General features: G+C 39.1%; 1 protein-coding gene across 1 annotated transcript in view; it reads left to right on the forward strand.

Moving 5' to 3' along the window:
* Positions 1–23,762, forward strand: part of rnf13 (ring finger protein 13) — a 91,482-nt gene that overhangs the window by 44,779 nt on the left and 22,941 nt on the right. The window contains exons 5-8 of the mRNA XM_061976049.1: positions 14,573–14,660; positions 17,492–17,582; positions 19,213–19,318; positions 21,590–21,683. Coding sequence (XP_061832033.1) covers positions 14,573–14,660; positions 17,492–17,582; positions 19,213–19,318; positions 21,590–21,683 — 379 coding nt within the window. The remainder of the gene's footprint in view (positions 1–14,572; positions 14,661–17,491; positions 17,583–19,212; positions 19,319–21,589; positions 21,684–23,762) is intronic.

Consider the following 23,762-nt stretch of genomic DNA (forward strand, 5'->3'; position numbering starts at 1 on the left):
GCTTTTAAGCCTTTTTTAAAAGCATCCACAGTCTGTGGTGCCCTCAGGTGGTCAGGGAGAGCATTCCACAGACTGGGAGCGGCGCAGCAGAAAGCCCGGTCTCCCATTGTTCGTAGCTTTGTCCTCGGAGGTTGGAGGAGGTTAGCCTGTCCGGAGCGGAGGTGTCGTGTGGAGGATTTGGGGGTGAGTACCATATTTTTCGGAGTATAAGTCGCACTGGAGTATAAGTCGCACCTGCCGAAAATGCATAATAAAGAAGGAAAAAAACATATAAGTCGCACTGGGGCCAGACCAAACTATGAAAAAAAACTGCGACTTATAGTCCGAGAAATACGGTAGTTCTTTGAGGTAGAGGGGGGCATTTCCATGGAGGCACTGGTGGGTTAGCAGGGAGACTTTGAATTCAATCCTGAGTGGAACAGGAAGCCAGTGAAGGGATTTGAGAATTTGGGTGATGTGGTCATATTTCCGCACTCTCATCAGGATCCCAGCAGCACTATTCTGTAAGTACTGCAGCTATTAAGACACATGAACCAACCTTGTCAACAGTGAAGGCAAATTAATCTGTCCATGAAGCATTAAATGTTAAAAAACAATACAATTGCTATTCAACAAAAGATGGCACAAAATATTAAAATGTTTTATTTGTATATTACAAGATCACAGAAATCTCTGTAACATTAAAATAAACTCACTAAATAAAATAGAATTACTTCAAATTAAATAGCCATTATTTATTGACATTTTTGTGTCAAAGGCCAGCCAAAGGGAGCCAGGGCAGAGGCATGAATGAGCCTCATGTGGCTCCAGAGCCGCAGGATGCAGACCCCTGCACTAGACACATCAATAAGCTTCTTAAAAGATGTACAATAAAACTCCTCATAGGAAGTTGCCATTTGTTATATTTGTTAAAGCTTTGTGACATGATACAATGCACATTAATGAACATATCAAATATAAATGTGACAGATTGTAGCCAAAGGCTGATTTCCATCTGCATTTCATTGCAAAGAAACAAGCCCAAGGCTCCCACTAATTCAGCGTTTATAGCGAGTTGTAATTTTCATGCACTTATTTTTGCTGTATTGTTAAGAAAGCCGGTCCCTGAAAAGAATACCTACATTAAACCGGTCCGTGGTGCAAAAAAGGTTGGGGACCACTGCCATAGAACATTGAGGTCACATTATACACACTTTGGGATATAATGTGTACAGTATTTGAACGTCAGAACTAACCGTCACTGTTATGTTCAACCAAGACCCCGAGTATGTGAATCAGTTACGTCAAACCAAATATGATAAGCGAATTATCTTAGTTCCGACAATCTATGTGATAATGGATCCAATTGACTCTCTGCCTGCGGACAAGTGTGAAAGAATAAGAGGGCGGTGGTGCCGGGCTCATTAAAATGTGCTATAGCGCTCTCTCTCTCTTTGTCTGTGGTTACGCTTGCACTGCAAACTAAATGATCATCTCTCCAATGACATAAGAACTCTCTGCCAATTGCAGCTGGGCAGAATTATCAGCAAGCAGTTCATTGAACCCTTTTATCTAATCAGCCATCCGGACCTTGGAGCTCAAACCTGAGCGAGAATCCGCCGAGAGAGGGTGGAGACGATGGGGGTGGTTTGGAGGACAAGGAGGGAGGAGGTGGCAGCGAGGTAGCTAAAGGAGGGAACAATGGCGGAAAGGAGGGCGAAGAGAGGCAACTCAAAGGGCTGGATCTGATTTGTTGTGGTATTGCTTATATTAGCATGTGATTTATCAATAACAACCTTGCATTTTTGAATAGTGCGTCCACAGATGACGGCGTTGACATTCAAGGGGAATTGGAAAAAGGGGAGGGCTTTGCAGATGCTGACACAAAAACATTTTTAACTCCAGTGCCGCATCAGGCACCACTTTTGTGCAGCAGTTGAGAGGGGGAATCTGCGGTTGTCATTAACACACTCACACTCACACACTAACACGCCGTGCTGATGTAGAAATGATCCATGATGCCATCAGTGGTCTGTTTCCACACAGGTGTTGCTTTAAGAGTGGAATGGCGGTTATACTGTGTTTCTAATATAAGCTGCGTTCTCGTATTGCGCTCAATGTTTGTCCAAGGAGTATGATGGAGAACAGAAAGTAAGGCGTGACGATGTTTGTTGGTGTTGCTCTTTGCCGACTTCCAAATGGTTAACTCCATCAGTGAGTCCATTTGGTGCAATTACACAGATCCAGTCAGCTGTGACCAGTTTTGTTTATACACATCCACAAGGACACACATGCCTGGTGCCCAGACGCCGGCTCGCTCCACCCCCTTCAACACACCTGCGTCGCGTGATGTGCGCCTCCGGAAAAAAAAATCTAAAGACGTGGCTGGGATTACCCAGTTTTTAGTACATTATTTCCTTTATGCGTATAACTCCTTCAGGGAGCACTTGAATGAACACCTTCTCCTCTGATTTTGGATCAACATTTGCAATAACTAACCCTAACACATTGATTAATTAATGGTTAATTATTTGCAGCTGCAATAACGCTCTTTGTCTCTCTTTGATTACCATTGTTCACCAATCTCAGGGCATTCATTCGAAACCAAACAGTCCAGTTGCGATCGATTGAATGCCCTGAGATTACAATGACCTGGATGAATGAGAACATTCATAGACAATGTTCACTAACAACCAAGGAACCTAAAAAGCTAATACAGCAGGTGACAAGTGTCATAGTTTTGGCAAAACACCGCTCCTAGTGTTTCGACTGACACACCTGAAGTAATAAAATGAAATAATTCACCCCTATACAATATCCTACCCTAATACACTACTGTGCAATATTACCCTTCGAGTGCAATACATCCGACACTGATTGTTATCTGTATATTGTACAGTATTTTGTATATTGTACAAGATTGCTTATTATTTTTATTGGATAGTAGTCTATTTATTTCAATTCTTAGTTTTATCTTTATTACTTCTTGTGTAATTTATTTGTATCCCATATTTGTTCCCATTACCGCACCTTAAATTGGAGTCCTTAATCTTGTTATATGCAAATATAATGACAATAAAGTCCATTCTATTCTATTCTATTCTGAAGGCACAAATACAACTTTTTTACTTCCTATACCAGGGGTCGGCAACCCGCGGCTCTTTAGCGCCACCCTAGTGGCTCCCTGTAGCTTTTCCAAAGATGTATAAAAAATGGAAAAAGATGAGTGAAAAGAATTTATTTTTTGTTTAATATGGTTTCTGTCGGAGGCCAAACATGACACAAACCTCCCTAATTGTTATAAATCCCACTGTTTATATTAAACATGCTTCACTAATTCGAGTATTTGGCGAGCGCCGTTTTGTCCTACTAATATTGGCAGTCCTTGAACTCACCGTAGTTTGTTTACATGTATAACTTTCTCCGACTTTCTAGGACGTGTTTTATGCCACTTCTTTTTCTGTCTCATTTTGTCCGCCAAACTTTTAACGTTGTGCATGAATGCACAAAGGTGAGTTTTGTTGATGTTTTTGACTTGTGTGGAGTGCTAATCGGGCATATTTGGTCACTGCATGACTGCAAGCTAATCGATGCTAACATGCTATTTAGGCTAGCTATATGTACATATTGCATCATAATGTCTCGTTTGTAGCTATATTTGAGCTCATTTAGTTTCTTTTAAGTCCTCTTAATTCAATGTATATCTCATGACACACTATCTGTATGTAATATGGCTTTTAATTTTTTTGCGGCTCCAGACAGATTAGTTTTTGTATTTTTGGTCCAATATGGCTCTTTCAACATTTTGGGTTGCCGACCCCTGTCCTATACCATACCAATATTAGAGCTTGTGAGTATTGTCCGATATTGATCTATATCAGCAGGAATCATACATACTTAAAAAAAAAATTTTAGTGTGGAATGTTAGAAAATGTTTTATCAAGTGAAGTTCCTCAAACAATGGTATAGCTATGAAAAACACTAGCCTATTTATTATTAACCGCCTGGAATGGTCTTAATGCTGTCTTCAAGTTAAAGTGAAGTGGTAATTGGTTTTTGGCCACACCGAGTGGCTACAAATATTAAGTTAAATTCATGAAATTGAATGATGCAGACATATTTGTTACTGGATACTTTCTAATACGCCTTTGTCTTTGAGACTTTGTATCTACAAATTATATGCAACATTTATGACTTATTACTTGTTTGTATTAACAAATGTGCTGCTTTAGGCTGCAATATTGTTTAATTAAAGACACTTATTACTAGGGATGTAATGATGTAAAAATTTCATAGCACGGTTATTGTCACCAAAATTATCACGGTTATCATTATTACGGTATTGTTGAATGTGCTCAAATACACACACTAAAATCTTTTTCTAAGTTTTTTTCCCCAAATAACTCAAATAGACACACAGTACACTTAATGAAACATTACATATTGTTCTGCCTTCATGAGAGCCATGTTTTATATTTATTTGCGTGTTACAATATGTTTATTTACTTCCATTTTAATTTGTATACGTTTTAGAATGTTTTTTTTAATAACTGCAAATTGGGTGATCTCTTCGCGTTACTTCAGGTTTATGTAACTCACGCGAGTTCACTTCCTTTCGAAGACACCTCCGTTCGTGTCGAGTGATAGATCAATCCTTTTTGTTCTAAGATGCCTTAATGTTTAATGTAGGGCTGCAACTAACAACTAATTTGATAATCGATTAATCGATTAATAATCGGATAAAAGAGACAAACTACATTTCTATCCTTTCCAGTATTTTATTGGAGAAAAAAAAACAGCATACTGGCACCATGTTCTTTCAACTTGCCAAATAAAACAAGGAAAATGTTACAAAAATGTTTTGGTTTTTTTATAAATCAAATCAACTTTATTTATAAAGCACATTAAAAAATGTACCACAGTGGTAGCCAAAGTGCTGTACAATGGGCAGGTTAAAAGATAACACAAGAAAAAAGAGCAAGCACAACACAACACAAACAGAGCACGATAAAAAATAAATACATTTTTGGCACTGTTTTGTACTGATTTTGTACTTATTTTGATTATTGTTTCTCAGCTGTTTGTAAACGTTGCAGTTTATAAATAAAGGTTTATAAAAAAAATTATAAAAAAGATTTAAAAACGTAGCCTCAGCGCATGCGCATAGCATAGATTCAACGAATCGATGACTAAATTAATCGCGAACTATTTTCTTAGTCGATTTAATCGATTAGTTGTTGCAGCCCTAGTTTAATGTGAATACTGTATCTTTGTTGTTTAGACAGTAATGTGTTTGTACTAGTTTAGATTGGGGTATGACGTTTCTTAATTGGGAAAGATGTTAATGTCTCCTACTGGCCTTTAGCCTATCAGTATGAACCTTTGTAAATTATCTTAGGACATTTAGATGTTAACTGGCTATCGAATTTTACACAAGTAAACGCGCCACAGGAGTGCTTGTATCAGACATTTTAGATGCGAGACGATATAATCCGATATTTGTTTTTTTGATGATATCGCACCGATATTTGATATCAATTACGAATCGGGACACCCCGAGCTATAAAAAGATCAGGGCGTCATCGGAGGGCACGACATAGTGACTACGCAGAAGCATAATCCAGGATTTATGTCAGTATTTATTGCACACTTACCTTCGATGGAATAGTAACAAAAATAGTATTTTATCTTAAAGGGGAACATTATCACAATTTCAGAATTGTTAAAACCATTAAAAATCAGTTCCCAGTGGCTTATTATATTTTTCGAAGTTTTTTTCTAAATTTTACCCATCACGCAATATCCCTAAAAAAAAGCTTCAAAGTGCCTGATTTTAACCATCGTTATAAACACCCGTCCATTTTCCTGTGACGTCACATAGTGAAGCCAACACAAACAAACATGGCGGAAAGAACAGCAAGCTATAGTGACATTAGCTCGGATTCAGACTCGGATTTCAGCGGCTTAAGCGATTCAACAGATTACGAAATGTATTGAAACGGTTGGTTGTAGTGTGGAGGCAGGTAGCGAAAACGAAATTGAAGAAGAAACTGAAGCTATTGAGCCATATCGATTTGAACCGTATGCAAGTGAAACCGACGAAAACGACACGACAGCCAGCGACACGGGAGAAAGCGAGGACGAATTCGGCGATCACCTTCTAACCAACGATTGGTATGTGTTTGTTTGGCATTAAAGGAAACTAACAACTATGAACTAGGTTTACAGCATATGAAATACATTTGGCAACAACATGCACTTTGAGAGTGCAGACAGCCCAATTTTCATCAATTAATATATTCTGTAGACATACTCTCATCCGCGCTCTTTTCCTGAAAGCTGATCTGTCCAGTTTTGGAGTTGATGTCAGCAGGCCAGGGAAGCTAGGGTCGATAGGGGGTTTAGTTCGCTCGTCTGCGGGAACAAACTGCCGCCATAGCTTGCCGTGCGACCGAGGTCCTTTGTCCCTGAATTGCTCACACACTCCGGCAGATTCAATGGGGGTCTGGCGGCAGATTTCTTTGACTTTATCGTTTGAAATGCATCTGCTTTGAGTGTCGCAGGATATCCACACATTCTTGCCATCTCTGTCGTAGCATAGCTTTCGTCGGTAAAGTGTGCGGAACAAACGTCCAATTTCTTGCCACTTTCGCATCTTTGGGCCACTGGTGCAACTTGAATCCGTCCCTGTTCGTGTTGTTACACCCTCCGACAACACACCGACGAGGCATGATGTCTCCAAGGTACGGAAAACAGTCGAAAAAACGGAAAATAACAGAGCTGATTTGACCCGGTGTTTGAGAAAATGGCGGATTGCTTCCCAATGTGACGCCACGTTGTGACGTCATCGCTCCGAGAGCGAATATTAGAAAGGCGTTTAATTCGCCAAAATTCACCCATTTAGAGTTCGGAAATCGGTTAAAAAAATATATGGTCTTTTTTCTGCAACATCAAGGTATATATTGACGCTTACATAGGTCTGGTGATAATGTTCCCCTTTAAAGTGATGCTTTTTTTTTTATAGCAAAGCATGTTTGCACAATAGGTGTGCTACATTTGCATTATCTGTGTGCATTGCAAGTGGTAGACCAGCTGTGCAGAAATGCGGAAGAGACGTTGCATGAGTTTCCAAGTCTCACACACAGTTTTTTGTCCCTCTCAGAGCATCCACTTCTCATTTTCTTGTTCTCTCACTTCTGCTCTCCATTTTTTTTCGAGTTCCTCCCCCTCTTCAGTCTCAGGAATGTATCAAATGTCCATATCTTGGCAAACACAAACAGGAGCCAACAGCAGAGGTGGAATTCCTCTGCAGAGTCACTCGGTCCAGCACAAAACGGTGCTTGTGTGATTCAATGAACGATAGCAGAAGAAAATATGCAAATGAGCATTGTCTGTTTGTGCAGTCGATGAAATGACACAAAGCTCATTTCCAATCATTAAGGATTTGGATCAGTCTTGACCTAGCTAACTTCCTCGACACACACACACACACATTTGTAGAATTGAGCATGTGTGTCATTCATCCAGACAGAATGATTCTTGACGCACACAGTGGCCATTGATACGTCTAAACAATACACCTTCACACACAAACACATGCAGTCACATTGGCCTGGCTGACATAAACACTGCTTCACGTATGCATGCACGCTCACAGAATTACAATGACAAGACGCAGACAAAAGGCAGGACTGTTCTGCCTGAGCGTCCATGCATGTCTTTGTGCAAGCACACACTTTGTCCGTCACAGGTCTAAAACGAATTTTCTTACATCACAGACGAGTAATTTTGCATAAATCGGCTGAGCTGTGACAGAGACTTTGAAGCATCCCCGAATAAGAAGACGTTCATATCATAGCTGTCCATTGACAGTCGTGTTTGTCACATTACATTTCTACCAGGTGTAATAAAGCCAGTTTAACAGCCAAGTATTTCATGAAAAATCACACCACTACGGACATTTATTGCTTTTATGCATGTGACGTCAACATGAGGCCTTTTTTCCACCAAAGGTTCAGAAACTTTAAGTTCCTGTAAACTTGTGTGGTTTGTGTTTCCACCACATTTTACAGTACAGGGAAGTTTACACAAATCAGGCTGATGACGTATGGATGATTGGTACATAAATCTTTGGTAAATAAACTCCTAATGATAGGTCATATTTTTTTTACTAAAGTGTAAGTAAATGAATTACAAAGCAATAATATACAAAACAATATGATTTAAAAACAAATTGTACCGGATTTTATATAAAAAGTCAGGCTTTTGTCCAGTGTCCAACAGTCAGAAAGTTGTCCCCTCAGTAAATTATAAATTCACGAGGGTCATGCGAGTCCTTATGGTCCATTTCAGCTGTCAAAAAACAAATGTCTTTATTGTTTTTTTACAAAACTAGTTGGAAAATTACAAAAACACAGGACAGATGTTCGCAATACAAGCATTTGAGCTATAATGCCAACATTACACTATTATTTTTAACAGTAACATCATGCTAGACCGGTAAGGTCTATTCAGGTGTACTGGAGAGGAGGCTACGCCGGATAGTCGAACCTCGGATTCAGGAGGAACAGTGTGGTTTTCGTCCTGGTCGTGGAACTGTGGACCAGCTCTATACTCTCGGCAGGGTCCTTGAGGGTGCATGGGAGTTTGCCCAACCAGTCTACATGTGTTTTGTGGACTTGGAGAAGGCATTCGACCGTGTCCCTCGGGAAGTCCTGTGGGGAGTGCTCAGAGAGTCTGTGGTATCGGACTGTCTGATTGTGGCGGTCCGCTCCCTGTATGATCAGTGCCAGAGCTTGGTCCGCATTGCCGGTAGTAAGTCGGACACGTTTCCAGTGAGGGTTGGACTCCGCCAAGGCTGCCCTTTGTCACCAATTCTGTTCATAACTTTTATGGACATAATTTCTAGGCGCAGTCAAGGCGTTGAGGGGATCTGGTTTGGTGGCTGCAGGATTAGGTCTCTGCTTTTTGCAGATGATGCGGTCCTGATGGCTTCATCTGGCCAGGATCTTCAGCTCTCACTGGATTGGTTCGCAGCTGAGTGTGAAGCGACTGGGATGAGAATCAGCACCTCCAAGTCCGAGTCCATGGTTCTCGCCCGGAAAAGGGTGGAGTGCCATCTCCGGGTTGGGGAGGAGATCTTGCCCCAAGTGGAGGAGTTCAAGTACCTCGGAGTCTTGTTCACGAGTGAGGGAAGAGTGGATCGTGAGATCGACAGGCGGATTGGTGCGGCGTCTTCAGTAATGCGGACGCTGTATCGATCCGTTGTGGTGAAGAAGGAGCTGAGCCGGAAGGCAAAGCTCTCAATTTACCGGTCGATCTACGTTCCCATCCTCACCTATGGTCATGAGCTTTGGGTTATGACTGAAAGGACAAGATCACGGGTACAAGCGGCCGAAATGAGTTTCCTCCGCCGGGTGGCGGGGCTCTCCCTTAGAGATAGGGTGAGAAGCTCTGCCATCCGGGAGGAGCTCAAAGTAAAGCCGCTGCTCCTCCACATCGAGAGGAGCCAGATGAGGTGGTTCGGGCATCTGGTCAGGATGCCACCCGAACGCCTCCCTAGGGAGGTGTTTAGGGCACGTCCGACCAGTAGGAGGCCGCGGGGAAGACCCAGGACACGTTGGGAAGACTATGTCTCCCAGCTGGCCTGGGAACGCCTCACAGGTCACACAGGAAGAGCTGGATGAAGTGGCTGGGGAGAGGGAAGTCTGGGCTTCCCTGCTTAGGCTGCTGCCCCCGCGACCCGACCTCGGATAAGCGGAAGAAGATGGATGGATGGATGGATGGATCATGCTTTTTTGCTAAACCAAAATAAAATGATCAAACTTACAGCTCCCACGTCTGACTGATAGTCGGCAGAGTTCCAGGCTTAATCTTAAAATGTGTTGCAAAGCCTGCCTAATTTTAAAATTTTGTTTGCAAAGCTTCTCGGTTTATCTAACTAAAGGAGGGTCAGAGGAGGGAGAAGAGTTTCTAACTTAATGCTGGCATAAAAAAGCAACTCTTTGCGCGCCTATTCTTGTAAAAGTAGAGCAAACAAGCGACTGAGATGATAGCTTTTTCTCACGTTTGGGGGTCACAACAGGCTCTAAGGACACACATTAATGTTATAACATTAGTAAAAAGTCACTTTTGGATGACAGGGGACTTTTTGAGGGATCCAATTTAGTAGATTTGTGTAAATGTAGTATGGCTTCATATAGGACTGGGCGATATGGCCTTTTATTAATATCTCGATATTTTTAGGCCATGTCACGATGCATGATATATATCTCAATATTTTGCCTTAGCCTTGAATGAACACTTGATGCATATAATCACAGCAGTATGATGATTCTATGTGTCTATATTAAAACATTCTTGTTCATACTGCATTAATACATGCTAATTTTAAACTTTCATGCAGAGAGGGAACTCACAGCTAAGTCAATTAACCAAAACTGTACTTATTAAACAGTTATTAAGCAGTGGCACAAACATTCATGTCATTTTAAAACAGAAAGTACAAGATTGTCAGAGACATTTTAAAACAAGCTATGAATGCACTTTTGTGCATGATGTCACTAAGATGGCATATCAAAACAACACTAAATTAAAGTGCACTTTTTGTACAGAACGCCACTACAATAGTTTAAAACAAATAAAATGCTCTTTTGTGCATGATGTCACTCAAGATATTTCAATAACTGTCAAATAAAAATGAGCTGCATAATAACAGGAAATCCAATAGTGTATGTCCTTCGCTATGTGGTAGTTTACTGCGGACGTTATCTCCTTCTTTTGACTATTTTTTTCTTACGGTGTTGATCTGGAAATGGTTGCTTCGGCATTTTTTTGGTGTGGCACCTGCCGGACATGTTGACATGCGGAGTTTCAAGCACTCTTCATTCTGTAGCGGGTGACTTTTCAAATGATGCTACAAAGTAGCATTAATGCTACTTTTTGTAGCAACGTTTTGGCCGCATACTTGACATATTACGGCTGTCTGTTCAACATCTTCCCGCTTGAAGCCAAACCACTGCCAGACGATGGACCCCGTGCTGTTTTTCTTGGGAATTAACTATTCTTCCTTTCGCACCGCTAGCATCACAGCTAATGTTACCTATGCCACCACCTCTCTGCTCCGCGAGGGCGTATGACGTTGCACGCGCGACAGTATGTGACGATTGTTTTATGTCTCTGTGAGAAGGAGAGACAAGAAAGAGTGAGAAACGCCTGTAGTGTAATGCCCGCAGCTAAAAGCAACTGCGTGGGAACGTATACTCGAATATCACGATATAATATAGTCATTTTCTATATCGCACAGAGACAAACCTGCGATATATCGAGTATATTAGATATATCGCCCAACCCTAGCTTCATACAATGAACCTGATTTTTTTCCTTTCAGCTTTAAGGATAGTTAACAAGTTCTAATGTGATGCACATAATAACATTAAAGCATTGTGTTGATATTTCACAAATTTTAATGGGAAATTTATCCAGCGTACTGTTGTTACGACCAATAGAGATAACTGTTAGAAGCACTCATTGGTTGTTTAGCGATACACTGAACATGACATGCAGGAGATCAAAGACAATAACTATTTCAAAATGCAAATGTTGGACTTTTTAATGCTAAAAAAAGTCAAGTTGACTCACAAAATAACTGTATGTTTATTAAACGGTTCACATTCCCGCTCTTATCCTTGTCAGCACAGCAGCAAAAAGAATTCCAAGATAATATTGTCATATCCTATTTCCTTCACAACATCTGCAGTAAATGGTCCTCTGTAACAATAGCAGTAATAACAGGATACTGCAGCTTCTGTCTTGGATCACAGCACCAGAAAAGTCCTCACAGATGGGAGACCCTTATTACATCCTCCACATTCATGACGCAGCAAACATTGCCACTGTTGGGAATATCCCCTCTTAGATCCTTTTAAAATGCAGTCTTACTATTGTTTATTATACCATACAGAGACAAATATATTGGCATACATTATTAAGAAGGGTAACTTAAAGGTTTACTCTTCTGGGAAGACTTTCTACAAGTATGTTTGTGGGAATTTTTCTGCATTCCTCCAAAAGCATGTGATAGGTCAAAGATTGTTGACGAGAGAGAGCTTGTTGGCTCATCGTGTATTTTCTGCTATATCCCCAAAGTTATTTATTCTCACAGTATGACATAATACCAGTTATGTATAATCCAACAAGTAGTTTTAACTGCCATATTTTCCAGCGCACCGGTATATAAGCCGAAACTACTATATTTTAGAAGAAAAAAAATGGTTTCCTTATATTAGTTGCCCCAGACTGTATGCAATGGATATATATGTTGTGAAATTACTTATTTACACAGAAAGATTTTGTGAATGTTTATTTACATACCTTAATTGTTTCCAAGCAGTGTCTGTAAAACGGCTGATCAAACAAAACAGAAGTCATTGTCATGGACCCACTGGCTGCGGAAGCTAGATCTCCAATCAGCTAAACCGACTCAATAATTCCACAGCGTTGTTTTGGTGAACTTACGAAACTGAAACAATACAAAAAAAAGAATACTAACACAAACACTTGTAAACGTGATCGCATAATAGCTGGTGCTAAGGACGCTAGCTTCATTACATTACGATAGCACGTACAAATATGCATGAAAACACTCTTACGGACATCACACATGGGATGGTTTACTAAGTAAGAATTGTTTGTTATGATGTAAAACTTACAAACATTGCTTGGAGTGATGAATGAAGAATTCATACGAGTAGAAACGCTATGGACGGTTTGAAGACGGAATGGCACTTCTACTTCCAGTTGAAATCTCAGTCTAAACAAAAGGATACTGCAGCACCTGCGGTGAGCAAACTTGTCCAAAAGATGGCACCAGAGCACAAACACTAACACACTTATTTTGTGTCTTTGCTTGCTTGCTTGCTTGTTGTTGTTTTTTTAGCTATTTGCATTATGGCCGCCCGGGAAGAAAAATCCATTAATTAGCTACAGGTTTCATTTAATTTTCATTATTTATTTATTTCAGGCAATGACATAAACAAAGTACAAAGTTGACAACACATAATAATATAAATTAATATAGTGCAAAAGGTAATGTATAGTATGTAATGCATGATTGTCCAGTTTTGCCTGAAAGGGAGTGGGAAGAAGATAATTTATTTAATCCCACCCCCAGTTCTTCATTCAGTGATTATTCACATGAGTTTCACTGTTACTTTGTTCAAGGATTAAAATACAGATGTTGTATCATAGTGGCATTACCACAGGTAACAATAATTATTACACTGTAACAATAATTTGTATCAACAATGTAGGAATAATGAATATACCAACATTGGTAATAGACAAAATGCCAACAATGGTAATAGACAACATAGCATTAATGGTAAGGAAACATTGAGCACATGTTAACACTTTGAGACGGAGTACAACAGCAGGTCAAATTAAAGACTCTCATCTCTATATTTGAACCAGACCCCATGTTTGTATAACAGTTTAAATCGATTAAAAGTTTGGCATTGCTTGTGTTGTAAGTCCAGTTTGTTCCATAGTTTTACTCCGCATACAGACACACAAAAACGTTTAAGAGTGGTTTGAGCTCTCGGCAATAAGAAATATCCAAAGCCTCTCAAGTTATGAGCCTGCACTCGTCTTATAAAAAAAACGTTGTAGAGTAGGCGGCAATAATTTGTTAAATGCTTTATATAAGATTATTAATGTATTATATTTAACAAGGTCATCAAATTTGAGCAACTTTGATTGCATAAACAGATTATGAGTATGTTCTAAATAACCAACGTTGTGAATGATCCGCACTGCTCTTTTCTGTAATATGATCAGAGGATGAATTGTGTTGTGGTAAGTATTCCCCCATACTTCAACACAGTATGTAAGGTTTGGGAGTACCAAGGTGCAGTATAGAGTACGGAGTGCATTGTTTATAATTGAGAGGCTTTTGGAGATTTTTGTTTTAATGTGTCTGACATGAGGTTTCCATGATAGTTTACTATCAATTATTACTCCCAAAAATGTATTTTCATTTACGATTTCAATTTGGGTACCATCATTACTTTCATTGTTCAATGGTTTCAAATCGTAGGAAAGAAGTAGTGGCTTATAATCTGAAATGTACGCTATTTGGTATTTTTGTGTACAACGGTAAAGCTCTACAAAACACACACTGTAATTTTAGCAACAAATAGTCCATAAATCACTGTTTGTCTCATGATTATTAAAGGGTATCTGTATTACACATATGCTAGCATATATTCAAAAATTCTGTTCATGAATGTTTCCAATGGGTTTTTGAGGGGACAAGTGAAGATGCCAACATGTTTGAGCAAGTTGGGTGTTTATTGTATTGAAGGGAGCGCTCTGGGCCTGGGTGTTTGAAGCAAACGTGTTGTCTCTTGCAAAGACTCCTGGGGAATGGGCTGTGTGTCTACTGCTACAGTCCTGCATAGCTGTTGTTGGTGTTGTGTACTGGCCTGCTCATAAATACAGGACAAATGTCGTCGTACTACACGATCACCTTTGCGATAGCATACCAAGGTAATCTGTCTGCTAATCAGCATGTTGTTATATTGTCTTTCCCCAGGTCCTCAATGCACAGAAAGCTGGGTACAAGGCAGCCATTGTTCACAATGTGGACTCTGATGACTTGATCAGCATGGGCTCCAATGATTGTAAGTGTTGTAGCTCCTCCTCTTTCCCCATACATGCATATTACATGTACGCAATAAGCATTATCATCCTCTACAGCTGCTTTCTTACAAGCCTTAGGGAAAGTTGAGTTCAGGAATCCCTCTCAAGTCACAAGATGTCTTTCTGCAAGGCTGTAATGCCCTGCAGCAGCTTTAGTCACCATGATACTATCTATCCCCTGTTGAAGGGGTTGCAGCAAAAGTCGTAACTCATCTGAGACCTGTTTTTTTAGTCCAATGTTGCACATACCTGCCAGGCATGTTTCTTCTAGTCCCTCTGTGGAGTCATGCCGCAAGTAAATCATTCCTCCTCTCACATCTTCTGGTAGAAAGTGAAGCTACTGTCATAACTACTAATTCATGTAAAGTGGTTGGTCAGATGTTTACAGAGAGCTCCATCCCTCTCATTTTTTTTGTGGCAATACAGTGTTTCCCATACATTTATTAGTATGGTAGACAGCCACCAATAAATTTAAATAGTTTCATATTAGGGATGTCCCGATCCGATATTTGGATCGGATCGGCCGCCGATATTTGCAAAAAAATGTGTATCGGCAAGGCATGGGAAAATGCCGATCCAGATCCAGTTTAAAAAAAACTCCGGTCCGTGTTTTTCAACACACCGATTTAAATAATACATTCCACTTTTCTGCTGCTCCCTAATTTCCGTTCCGTATTTTCCAGCACACCTTCAACACATCCACAGGTCTGTGGATTCTCACGCAGTTGCTTTTAGCTGCTGGCATTACACGACAGGCTCTTCTCACTCTTTCCTGTGTCTCCCTCTTACAGACAGCGAGCGCACCTTCTTACACACGTCACATACTGTCACGTCATACGTCACATACGTAAACGCCCTCCCCGAGCAGAGAGGTAGCAGCATGGCTAACGTTAGCTGTGATGCTAGCGCAGCCGCTAAGGTGCGCGCCTGCTCAAGCGTCCTCTGCGCACGGCAAATCTATGCCACGCACAAAATCAAATAAAAAATTAAGCGCATAACAATTTTGGACACACGGACACGACAGAGAAAACAGTTTTCGTCATCATTGTTCAAATATTGTAACGTCTGTCGAGACGCTTATCTCCATTCGGTGCCACACGCCCACACCATCAAAATGCCGAGGCAAAAATTTCCACATCAACACCGTATGAAAAAATTAGTGATTTTTTTTAGTTGTCATTTCCCTCTCTGCATGAAAGTTTAAAAGTAGCATATATTAATGCAGTATGAAGAAGAATGTTTTAATGTAGACACATAGAATCATCATACTGCTGTGATTATATGCATCAAGTGTTCATTCAAGGCTAAGGCAAAATATCGAGATATATATCGTGTATCGCAATATGGCCTTAAAATATCGCAATATTAAAAAAAGGCCATATCGCCCAGCCCTAGTTCAATGATGCCATTTCTGTTTGTCATGTATAATTTTGTCTATTTTGTGTTTATCCTTGAATAAACAGGTCAGTTTCTTGTTACCAACCATTGTGTATTATTCAAACTCCCCTAATTCAGCTGGCTAGTTGTTATCAAGAGTACTAAAACCCTTTTCAACATGATTCTGACAACTAAGTAGGCTAAATAACTTTAAACTTTAATACATGCTCGGATAGGCCAGTATCGGTATCGGTCAGCATCGGTATCGGATCGGAAGTGCAAAAACAATATCGGTATCGGATCGGAAGTGCAAAAACCTGGATCGGGACATCCCTATTTCATATACGTACTGTAAGTATATATGTACATTCAAAATAACATGTAATATTTACATATTTAACTAATTTTAAGCATAAGGCAGTGCAATCATTTGACAGACTCATCACAACGTTCGCTATTTCCTTCAACAATAACAACTATTAATCGTGGCAGACTTCACGTGTGCCTGTGTGAAATTGTTCATAGTGATGTTAAAGCCTAATGTAAAGTGCTTGCACTGAATGATTTCATAGAGGTATGTGAGATATCAAATCAATTGTTTTTCTATTTTAAGTAGGCTTTTAATGATTGTTGTTTTAATTGTATATTGTTTTGTCCTGGCGATCTACATCATGCCCAGGAACTATGATTGGAAACTAGCATTGTAGCTAAAACTTGCACATTTACAGCAATGTTGATCAATATGCATTGTCCCTGTTCAAAATAAACTAATACAATTAAAAATAAAACAAAATTAAGCCAACAATGACTTGGGAGAAATTATGATCCAGAACCTTATATTTTGAATATACAGAGGATGAGCTACAAGTTTTAGACGCTGAGTGATATGCAGATCTCGCAAGTAGCGTTATGACTAAGTGCTAAACAAGAAATAAAAAAACTACGATCATAATAAAACAAACTCTTACTGTACAATGTCTGCTCTCATTGTAATGCCGACTGAGGGGATGGTTATATATTCCAGTTTGGATGAAGTATGAATCATAACCCTCACGTAGGTTAAAAAAATGTGAGCGCAAACAATCATCTTTGTGTTTTCTTTTCGCCATCACGGGGTCTAAGTTGAATGTCAAAGTTGACCAACTTCTCCATTTATGGCTACAACCTTCTACTATATACAGTGGAAAGTATTAAGACCCCTTTAAATTGTTCACTCTTTTGTTTCATTGCAGTCATATGCTAAAATCAAAAAAAGTTCATTTTATTTCTCATTTATTCTCAGAGTTAGTTGATGCTTAGTGTAGATTATCAGGGCAAGATTATCTTAAAAGACACGACAGAAATACTTCCTAATAGCTCCGGTTTACAATTGACTGAAATTCGTGAGGACTTTCATTAGCAATAGTCTTGTGACCTAATACTTTTTCTCCCCTAGTGGATGTTCTGAAGCAGATAGATATTCCCTCTGTATTTGTGAGCGAGGATACGGCCAACACTCTAAAAGAGGACTACCTGTATGACAAAGGGTAAGTTGAAGTTAATGCAATCATATCATTTAGAAAAAGGAGTAAAATGTACAGTGGAACCCGGATTTACAAACTTTGTTGGTTCTTGAACATGGTTCTTGAATCAAAAAGTTTGTACAGTGAAGCAGAGTTCCCCATAAAAATAAATGTAAACATGAATAATTGGTTCTAGCCTTTACAAAAGTCCCCAGTCCCCAATGCACACTTTGAAGACAGTATAAAATGTAATAAAATGTTTGCTTACAGAAAAAAGCCCTTTTTTTATTTTTTTATTTAATTAGGATAAAGTTATTTACCTTCCAATTGCAGTACAATGGTAAACAATTTTACAATAATGAGAAATAAGTTTATATCCTTCTAAATGGTTACTTGTAATATTATTATTAATTAGGATAATAAACACGGCATAGTTTTTATCGATTTTTTTTTTTAATTTAAGAGCATGATGTAGGCAAAAGCTCTGAGTCTGTCTGCATAAAGCCAAATATTTAATTCAAATAAATGATTGCATATTGTTCTAAAGTGCGGCATCTTGAGACAAGAATCAATCCATCCATCCATTTTCTACCGCTTATTCCCTTCAGGGTCGCGGGGGGCGCTGGAGCCTATCTCAGCTACAATCGGGCGGAAGGCGGCGTACACATCTAAAATTCTAAAAGTAACATGTCTTATTTCACTCGTTATTTTTGCATTTTTATGTATGAAATATAAAAATTGCAACTCGAAATCGAAATTTTGGAGGGGGAAAAAAATCGCAAAAGCTTTTTCTTAAAATAGTGCCGCCCTACAGAAAGCTAAACTGCGCACACACACATACACACAAAAGTTCCTTTGGTGCGCTCAAAAATGTGAGTAACAATGTTGTTACAATGATTAAAAAAAGAGTACAATCCTTTTTACCTTGCTGTCAGCGAATGGCAGATAACAACAACAGAAAAGGGAAGGGAGGCAGAGAGAGAAGGGGGTGGAGAGGAGGAGCCGTATGTATGGATTCACTCTCATTTGTAATTCTAATTCCACAGCGTTTAGCCCCTTCTTTTCAGGCTGGTTTGTTGGCTATTTTGGACACGTATTGAGTAACAAAATAGAAAAAAGTTGGTGAATGTTGAGAAAAGAAACATGCTGAAGCACTAATAAGTGGCCACAGAGTAGTGGACTGTGTGAACAGGATGTGACATAGGGGGCTCCGCCTCTCTAAAATTGCTGCCCTTGTGTGTACCTAATCCTGCACAGGAAGTGACATCCCCAAAATGGCAGTGCTTCCAGCGTCATACAAAATGAATGAAACGTTCTTACACCGAGACATGGTTTGCACACAGAGACACATTTGGCTCGTTCTAAAAGTTCGCAAACAAAGAGGTTCGTAAACCGAAGTTCCACTGTACTGTTATTATTTAAGAAACCACAGATAACATGAACATATATTGTTACTCATTTTATAGAATGGGAATACATTTACTACCAACAGTCATGTAAAGTTATGTCATGTTTGAACATGTCCGAATTGTGTAACTGAGAAGTGAATAGACCACAAATGTCCACTACAGAGGACACTCTTAGGAGAACATAGTGCAGAACAGTGACATATGTAAAATATGTGCAGTGTTAAAGACTCTTGACTGTTTTTTAGCGGACGTGTGATCCTCATGCCCGACTTTAGCCTGCCGCTGGAATACTACTTGATCCCCTTCCTCATGATCGTGGGAATCTGCCTCATCCTCATTGTGGTCTTCATGGTAGGTCATCCAATTCTTCTAATGCATGAAGTTCGTAGATTTTATTTTTATATCTTACTGTGAAGAAGAAAAAAGCATTTAAAGGAATAAATTATCTGCCAAATGTAATCTTTTTCTAGTACCAGATGAAAAGTCTAGAAATCTATTAGGTAGGGAAAAGGAATGTTCTGATTAAGGTTTCATTCTGCCAATTCCAATCCTCCAAAATTGTTCTACTTATTTATGGTGAGTGTAATAATGTCAGCACAATATTTAAACTAGTTCCTTATTCTTTTGTAATACATCCAATTGTTTGATCAAAGCAAAGTCAGTAGTCCACAAAAAGTAAACAAAACTACGATCTGCTACTAATTTAAATTATTTGGTTTTTGCCCTGAAAGTCCAGTGAAGTACTATGTGAGTTTGTAATTAATAACAAAAGCGACAAAAAAAGATTTTTTGAAAATAAAAATATCAATCTAATCAGTCTAGTATGGATCATATACTGATATTCCATCCATCCATTTTCTACCGCTTATCCCTTTTGAGGTCGCAGGGGGTGCTGGAGCCTATCTCAGTATTACCCTTGGTATTGACACTACCGATATACAAGTGAAACTAAAAAAATATTGTGCAACGGTACGGTTATTCCAGTAATTAGATTTACAATGTGAAACTGTTATATGACATAGGCTCATATAATGCTTGTATACAATTTTGATGATTATGGCTTACAGTTTCTGAAAACCTAAAATCGAAAATCTCAGAAAATTTGGGGTCTTCAAAAACTGCAAGCCATGATCATCCAAATCATAGCAAATAGGTTTGACATTTCTCACTTTGCATGTAACAAGATTATATCACATATTAGTTTCACATTTGAAGTTAAATTGCTGACAAGAATGAACTTTTGCACCACATTCAATTTGTTTTAGTTTCACCTGTATGTATCAACATAACATTATATTATTGTCTCTCCAGACTCTTATTAATCTGCTTGTTTATTTCATGTTAATACCTGCTTACTTACTACGGTAACATGCTGGTATCTACACTTCTTAAACTTTAGTAAGCACCTGAAAAGATCGGCTTTTGTGATAGGCATTGGAAAGGTATTAATTGCCGTTGTCCTTTTCCCATACTTATTGTCCGATACTGATGGACAGCCGATCGTTCGGAGACAAAGACACAACAACCAAAGATGGTCTCTGCTGGCAGCAACTTTTCCTTTTGACTCTTCATTTGGATTACGATTAATTCTTAATCTAAATGGGAAGATATGAATATCGTAACAGTCTCCATCGCAGTGACAGCAGACATTGTACAGTAAGCGATCTTTTTATTATGGTCGTAGTTTGTATTTTAGCACTTAGCATTACTGCTACATGATGTTAAAGTGTTTCACTAAAAATTGATCTGTTTAACTCACAGCCTTAAAACTTGTAGCTCTAAAAAATATAAGGTTTTGTCTCAAAGTAGTTTTTGTTGGCTGCATGATTTGCATTGTTGTTGATGGGGAAGGGATATGTGGTTCCCAACTCTACGTCAAGGATCACGTGACTGGCTTGCTCATTAACTCTCAAAATGGCTCTAAGAGATTGATACTATTTTTATCATTTCTAATTACTCGCAAAAGTTGTAAGTCTTTTGGTGTTATGTGTCAGATATATATGATAATATCTTCAATTTAGAGGCAACTTGTTTTTCTATTCCACTGGTACTTTAAATGAAGTCTGCTGAATGCTTCTGGCACTCCAACAAAGGGGTACTGCAAAGAGGGATGTCTTGGGTTGGATAATTAGGAGCTTTACAGTGGAAATGCAACATGACGCGTAGTAAACAGACCCAAATTGTATCACCTAGTTGAAACTAGGCTAAGAAAAGACAAAATGAACTAAGCAGAAGATCTTAAAGCACCACATGAAGCCTCCTTAGAGCACCACCTGCAACACACACACACACACACACACAGAATAATGCATTGTTTTACAATGCAAACACACATTTTGCTATGCTTATGTTTTGTCTCCTGGAAACCCTCATGACTGCAATCAGCTGTGCAGAGGTGGCACATAATATGAAACAATTTGATAATTATGAATCACGCAGCAGAATGGAGCATGTGACGCTCAGGGTTGATGGCTACACCAAGTGTACTCCATGTGCTTCCTGCATCTGTGAGCACTGTTTAGATCTCCGTGATGGGCGGAGCATCCCCTCTACTGTATCATTAAACAATAGCCACATTCTATTAGCCCCTAACGGTGTGTTTTTCTTTCATGTTGTGTATAGATCACAAAGTTTGTCCAAGATCGACACAGGGCCAGGAGGAGCCGCCTCCGCAAAGATCAATTAAAGAAACTTCCGATCCACAAGTATAAAAAAGGTATGTACTTCTCCCGCTTTTAAACGCCTTTTTATCTCCGTCCTGCATGAGCGATTTCTCGTGGTTTTAACCAGAAGAGCGTGCTCACCAACACTTTCTGACACATCATTCTTCCACCTTGGAGCTAATCGGATTATTACAGCCTCAATGTTTTCCCCATGAAAGCCCTCCCTGGGTGATCAGAGGTCTGCTCCGTTGGGACTGCACACTTCAATGATGGTTAAAAATGTGGGAGGGCAAAGTTGAGTGGGTGTACATTCCAGTTGGTGACACATTTTCACACAGTTCAGCTTGGGACAGTACAGTTTTTCAGGGTAACCGGCAGCTTGGTGCCATACTAGCTAGCGATACATAGGGATTGGGTATTTTTCACATTTGAATCGATACGGTACCAATTCCCGGTGCCAAGGAATCGATGCCGTTATTTATTTTCAGTACTTTTTTGTGTGTTCAAATGTGTTTAATAAATGTTTATAGTTTAATTTGAAATTAAACACTGAGCTGTGCTGTCAAGCTATTTTCTTTTTTTTTCATACATTTATGTATCTCGTTTGCAAGTAGAGTACTATACTGTATTATATCGCAGACTTTGCATGCACTTGCAGTAAGTAGTGTGTAGGCTACGGTGTGTTGCCTTAGCCAGGAAGAAGTCTTTGCTATTAGGTTGAATATGCCAGTATTTTATTTTGTTGAGTCCTACAAAGTGTTTAAACAGAGTATTGTATTTATTACACACCAGCTGTTTGATTCCAACGTGCATTTTAGTTGTGGTTTTGATTAACAAATTTGGAGGTGTTGAAATCGCCATGCTAGAAAGATGAAAGAAAGAAGTATTTAATTTAACAGTTTATTACAAATCCAATGTAATTAAAAGTTGCACGTGATAAACGCTTACTAAGTGAAACGAAAAGAAATGTAAAACTGCATCAATAATCCATTTTTAATCGAATCGTAGCTCCTGAATTGCCCAAAGATTTCCATCTCTACTCTCAACTCAATAATAGGAGGATTTAGCCATAAATCTAGAAGTTGTTCATCTGTGACATTCACTTCATACCCGGATATGGAGACAAAGACACAACAACCGAAGATGGTCTGCGCAGGCGTTAACGTTTCCTTTTAACTTTTCATTTGGATTACGATTCATTCTTAATCTAAATGGGAAGATATGAACATCGTATCAGTCTCCATCGCAGTGACAGCAGACATTGTACAGTAAGCAATCGATTTATTATGTTCGCAGTTTGTATTTCTTCTTTTAGCACTTAGCAGTACTGCTACATGATGTTAAAGTGTTTCACTAAAGATGGATCTGTTTAGCACACAGCTTCTAAAACTTTGAGCTCATTCTCCTTATATTCAGCCTAAAAAAATATAAGGTTCTGGATCATTGTTTGTCTCAAAGTAGTCTTTGTTGGCTTCATGATTTGCATTGTTGTTGATGGGGAAGGGATCTGTGGTTCTACGTCAAGGATAACGTGACTGGCTTGCTCATTAACCCTCACAATGGTTCGGCAATCTCTGGCAGATTGATACTATTTTGATTATATCTATTTACTCGCAAACTTTGTTAGTCTTTTGGTGTTATGTATCAGATGTATATGATAATAGCTTCAATATATAATATATATAATTGGTTTTTACCCTTTGAAATTGTTTTTAATCATATTTATTTTATATTGTTTTTAATTGTGTTTAATATTGTTGTGCAGCACTTTGGAAACATTTTGTTGTTTAAATGTGCTATATAAATAAAGTGGATTGGATTGGATTGAATATAGAGGCAACCTGTTTTTCCATTCCACTGCTACTTTAAATGAAGTCTGCTGAATGCCTCTGGCTCTCCAACGAAGGGGTACTGAAAAGAGGGACGCTTCGGGTTAGATGTTTAGGAGCTTTACAGTGGAAATGCAACACGGTGCTTAGTAAACAGACCCAAATTGTATCACCTGGTGGAAACTAGGCTATGAAAAGACAATATGAACTCAGCATAAGATCTTAAAGTGCCACATGAAGCCTCCTTAGAGCACCACCTGCAACACACACACACCCACACAGAATAATGCATTGTTTTGCAAT

The sequence above is a fragment of the Nerophis lumbriciformis genome, linkage group LG14, assembly GCF_033978685.3.
Source record: "Nerophis lumbriciformis linkage group LG14, RoL_Nlum_v2.1, whole genome shotgun sequence".
Classification (NCBI taxonomy): domain Eukaryota; kingdom Metazoa; phylum Chordata; class Actinopteri; order Syngnathiformes; family Syngnathidae; genus Nerophis; species Nerophis lumbriciformis.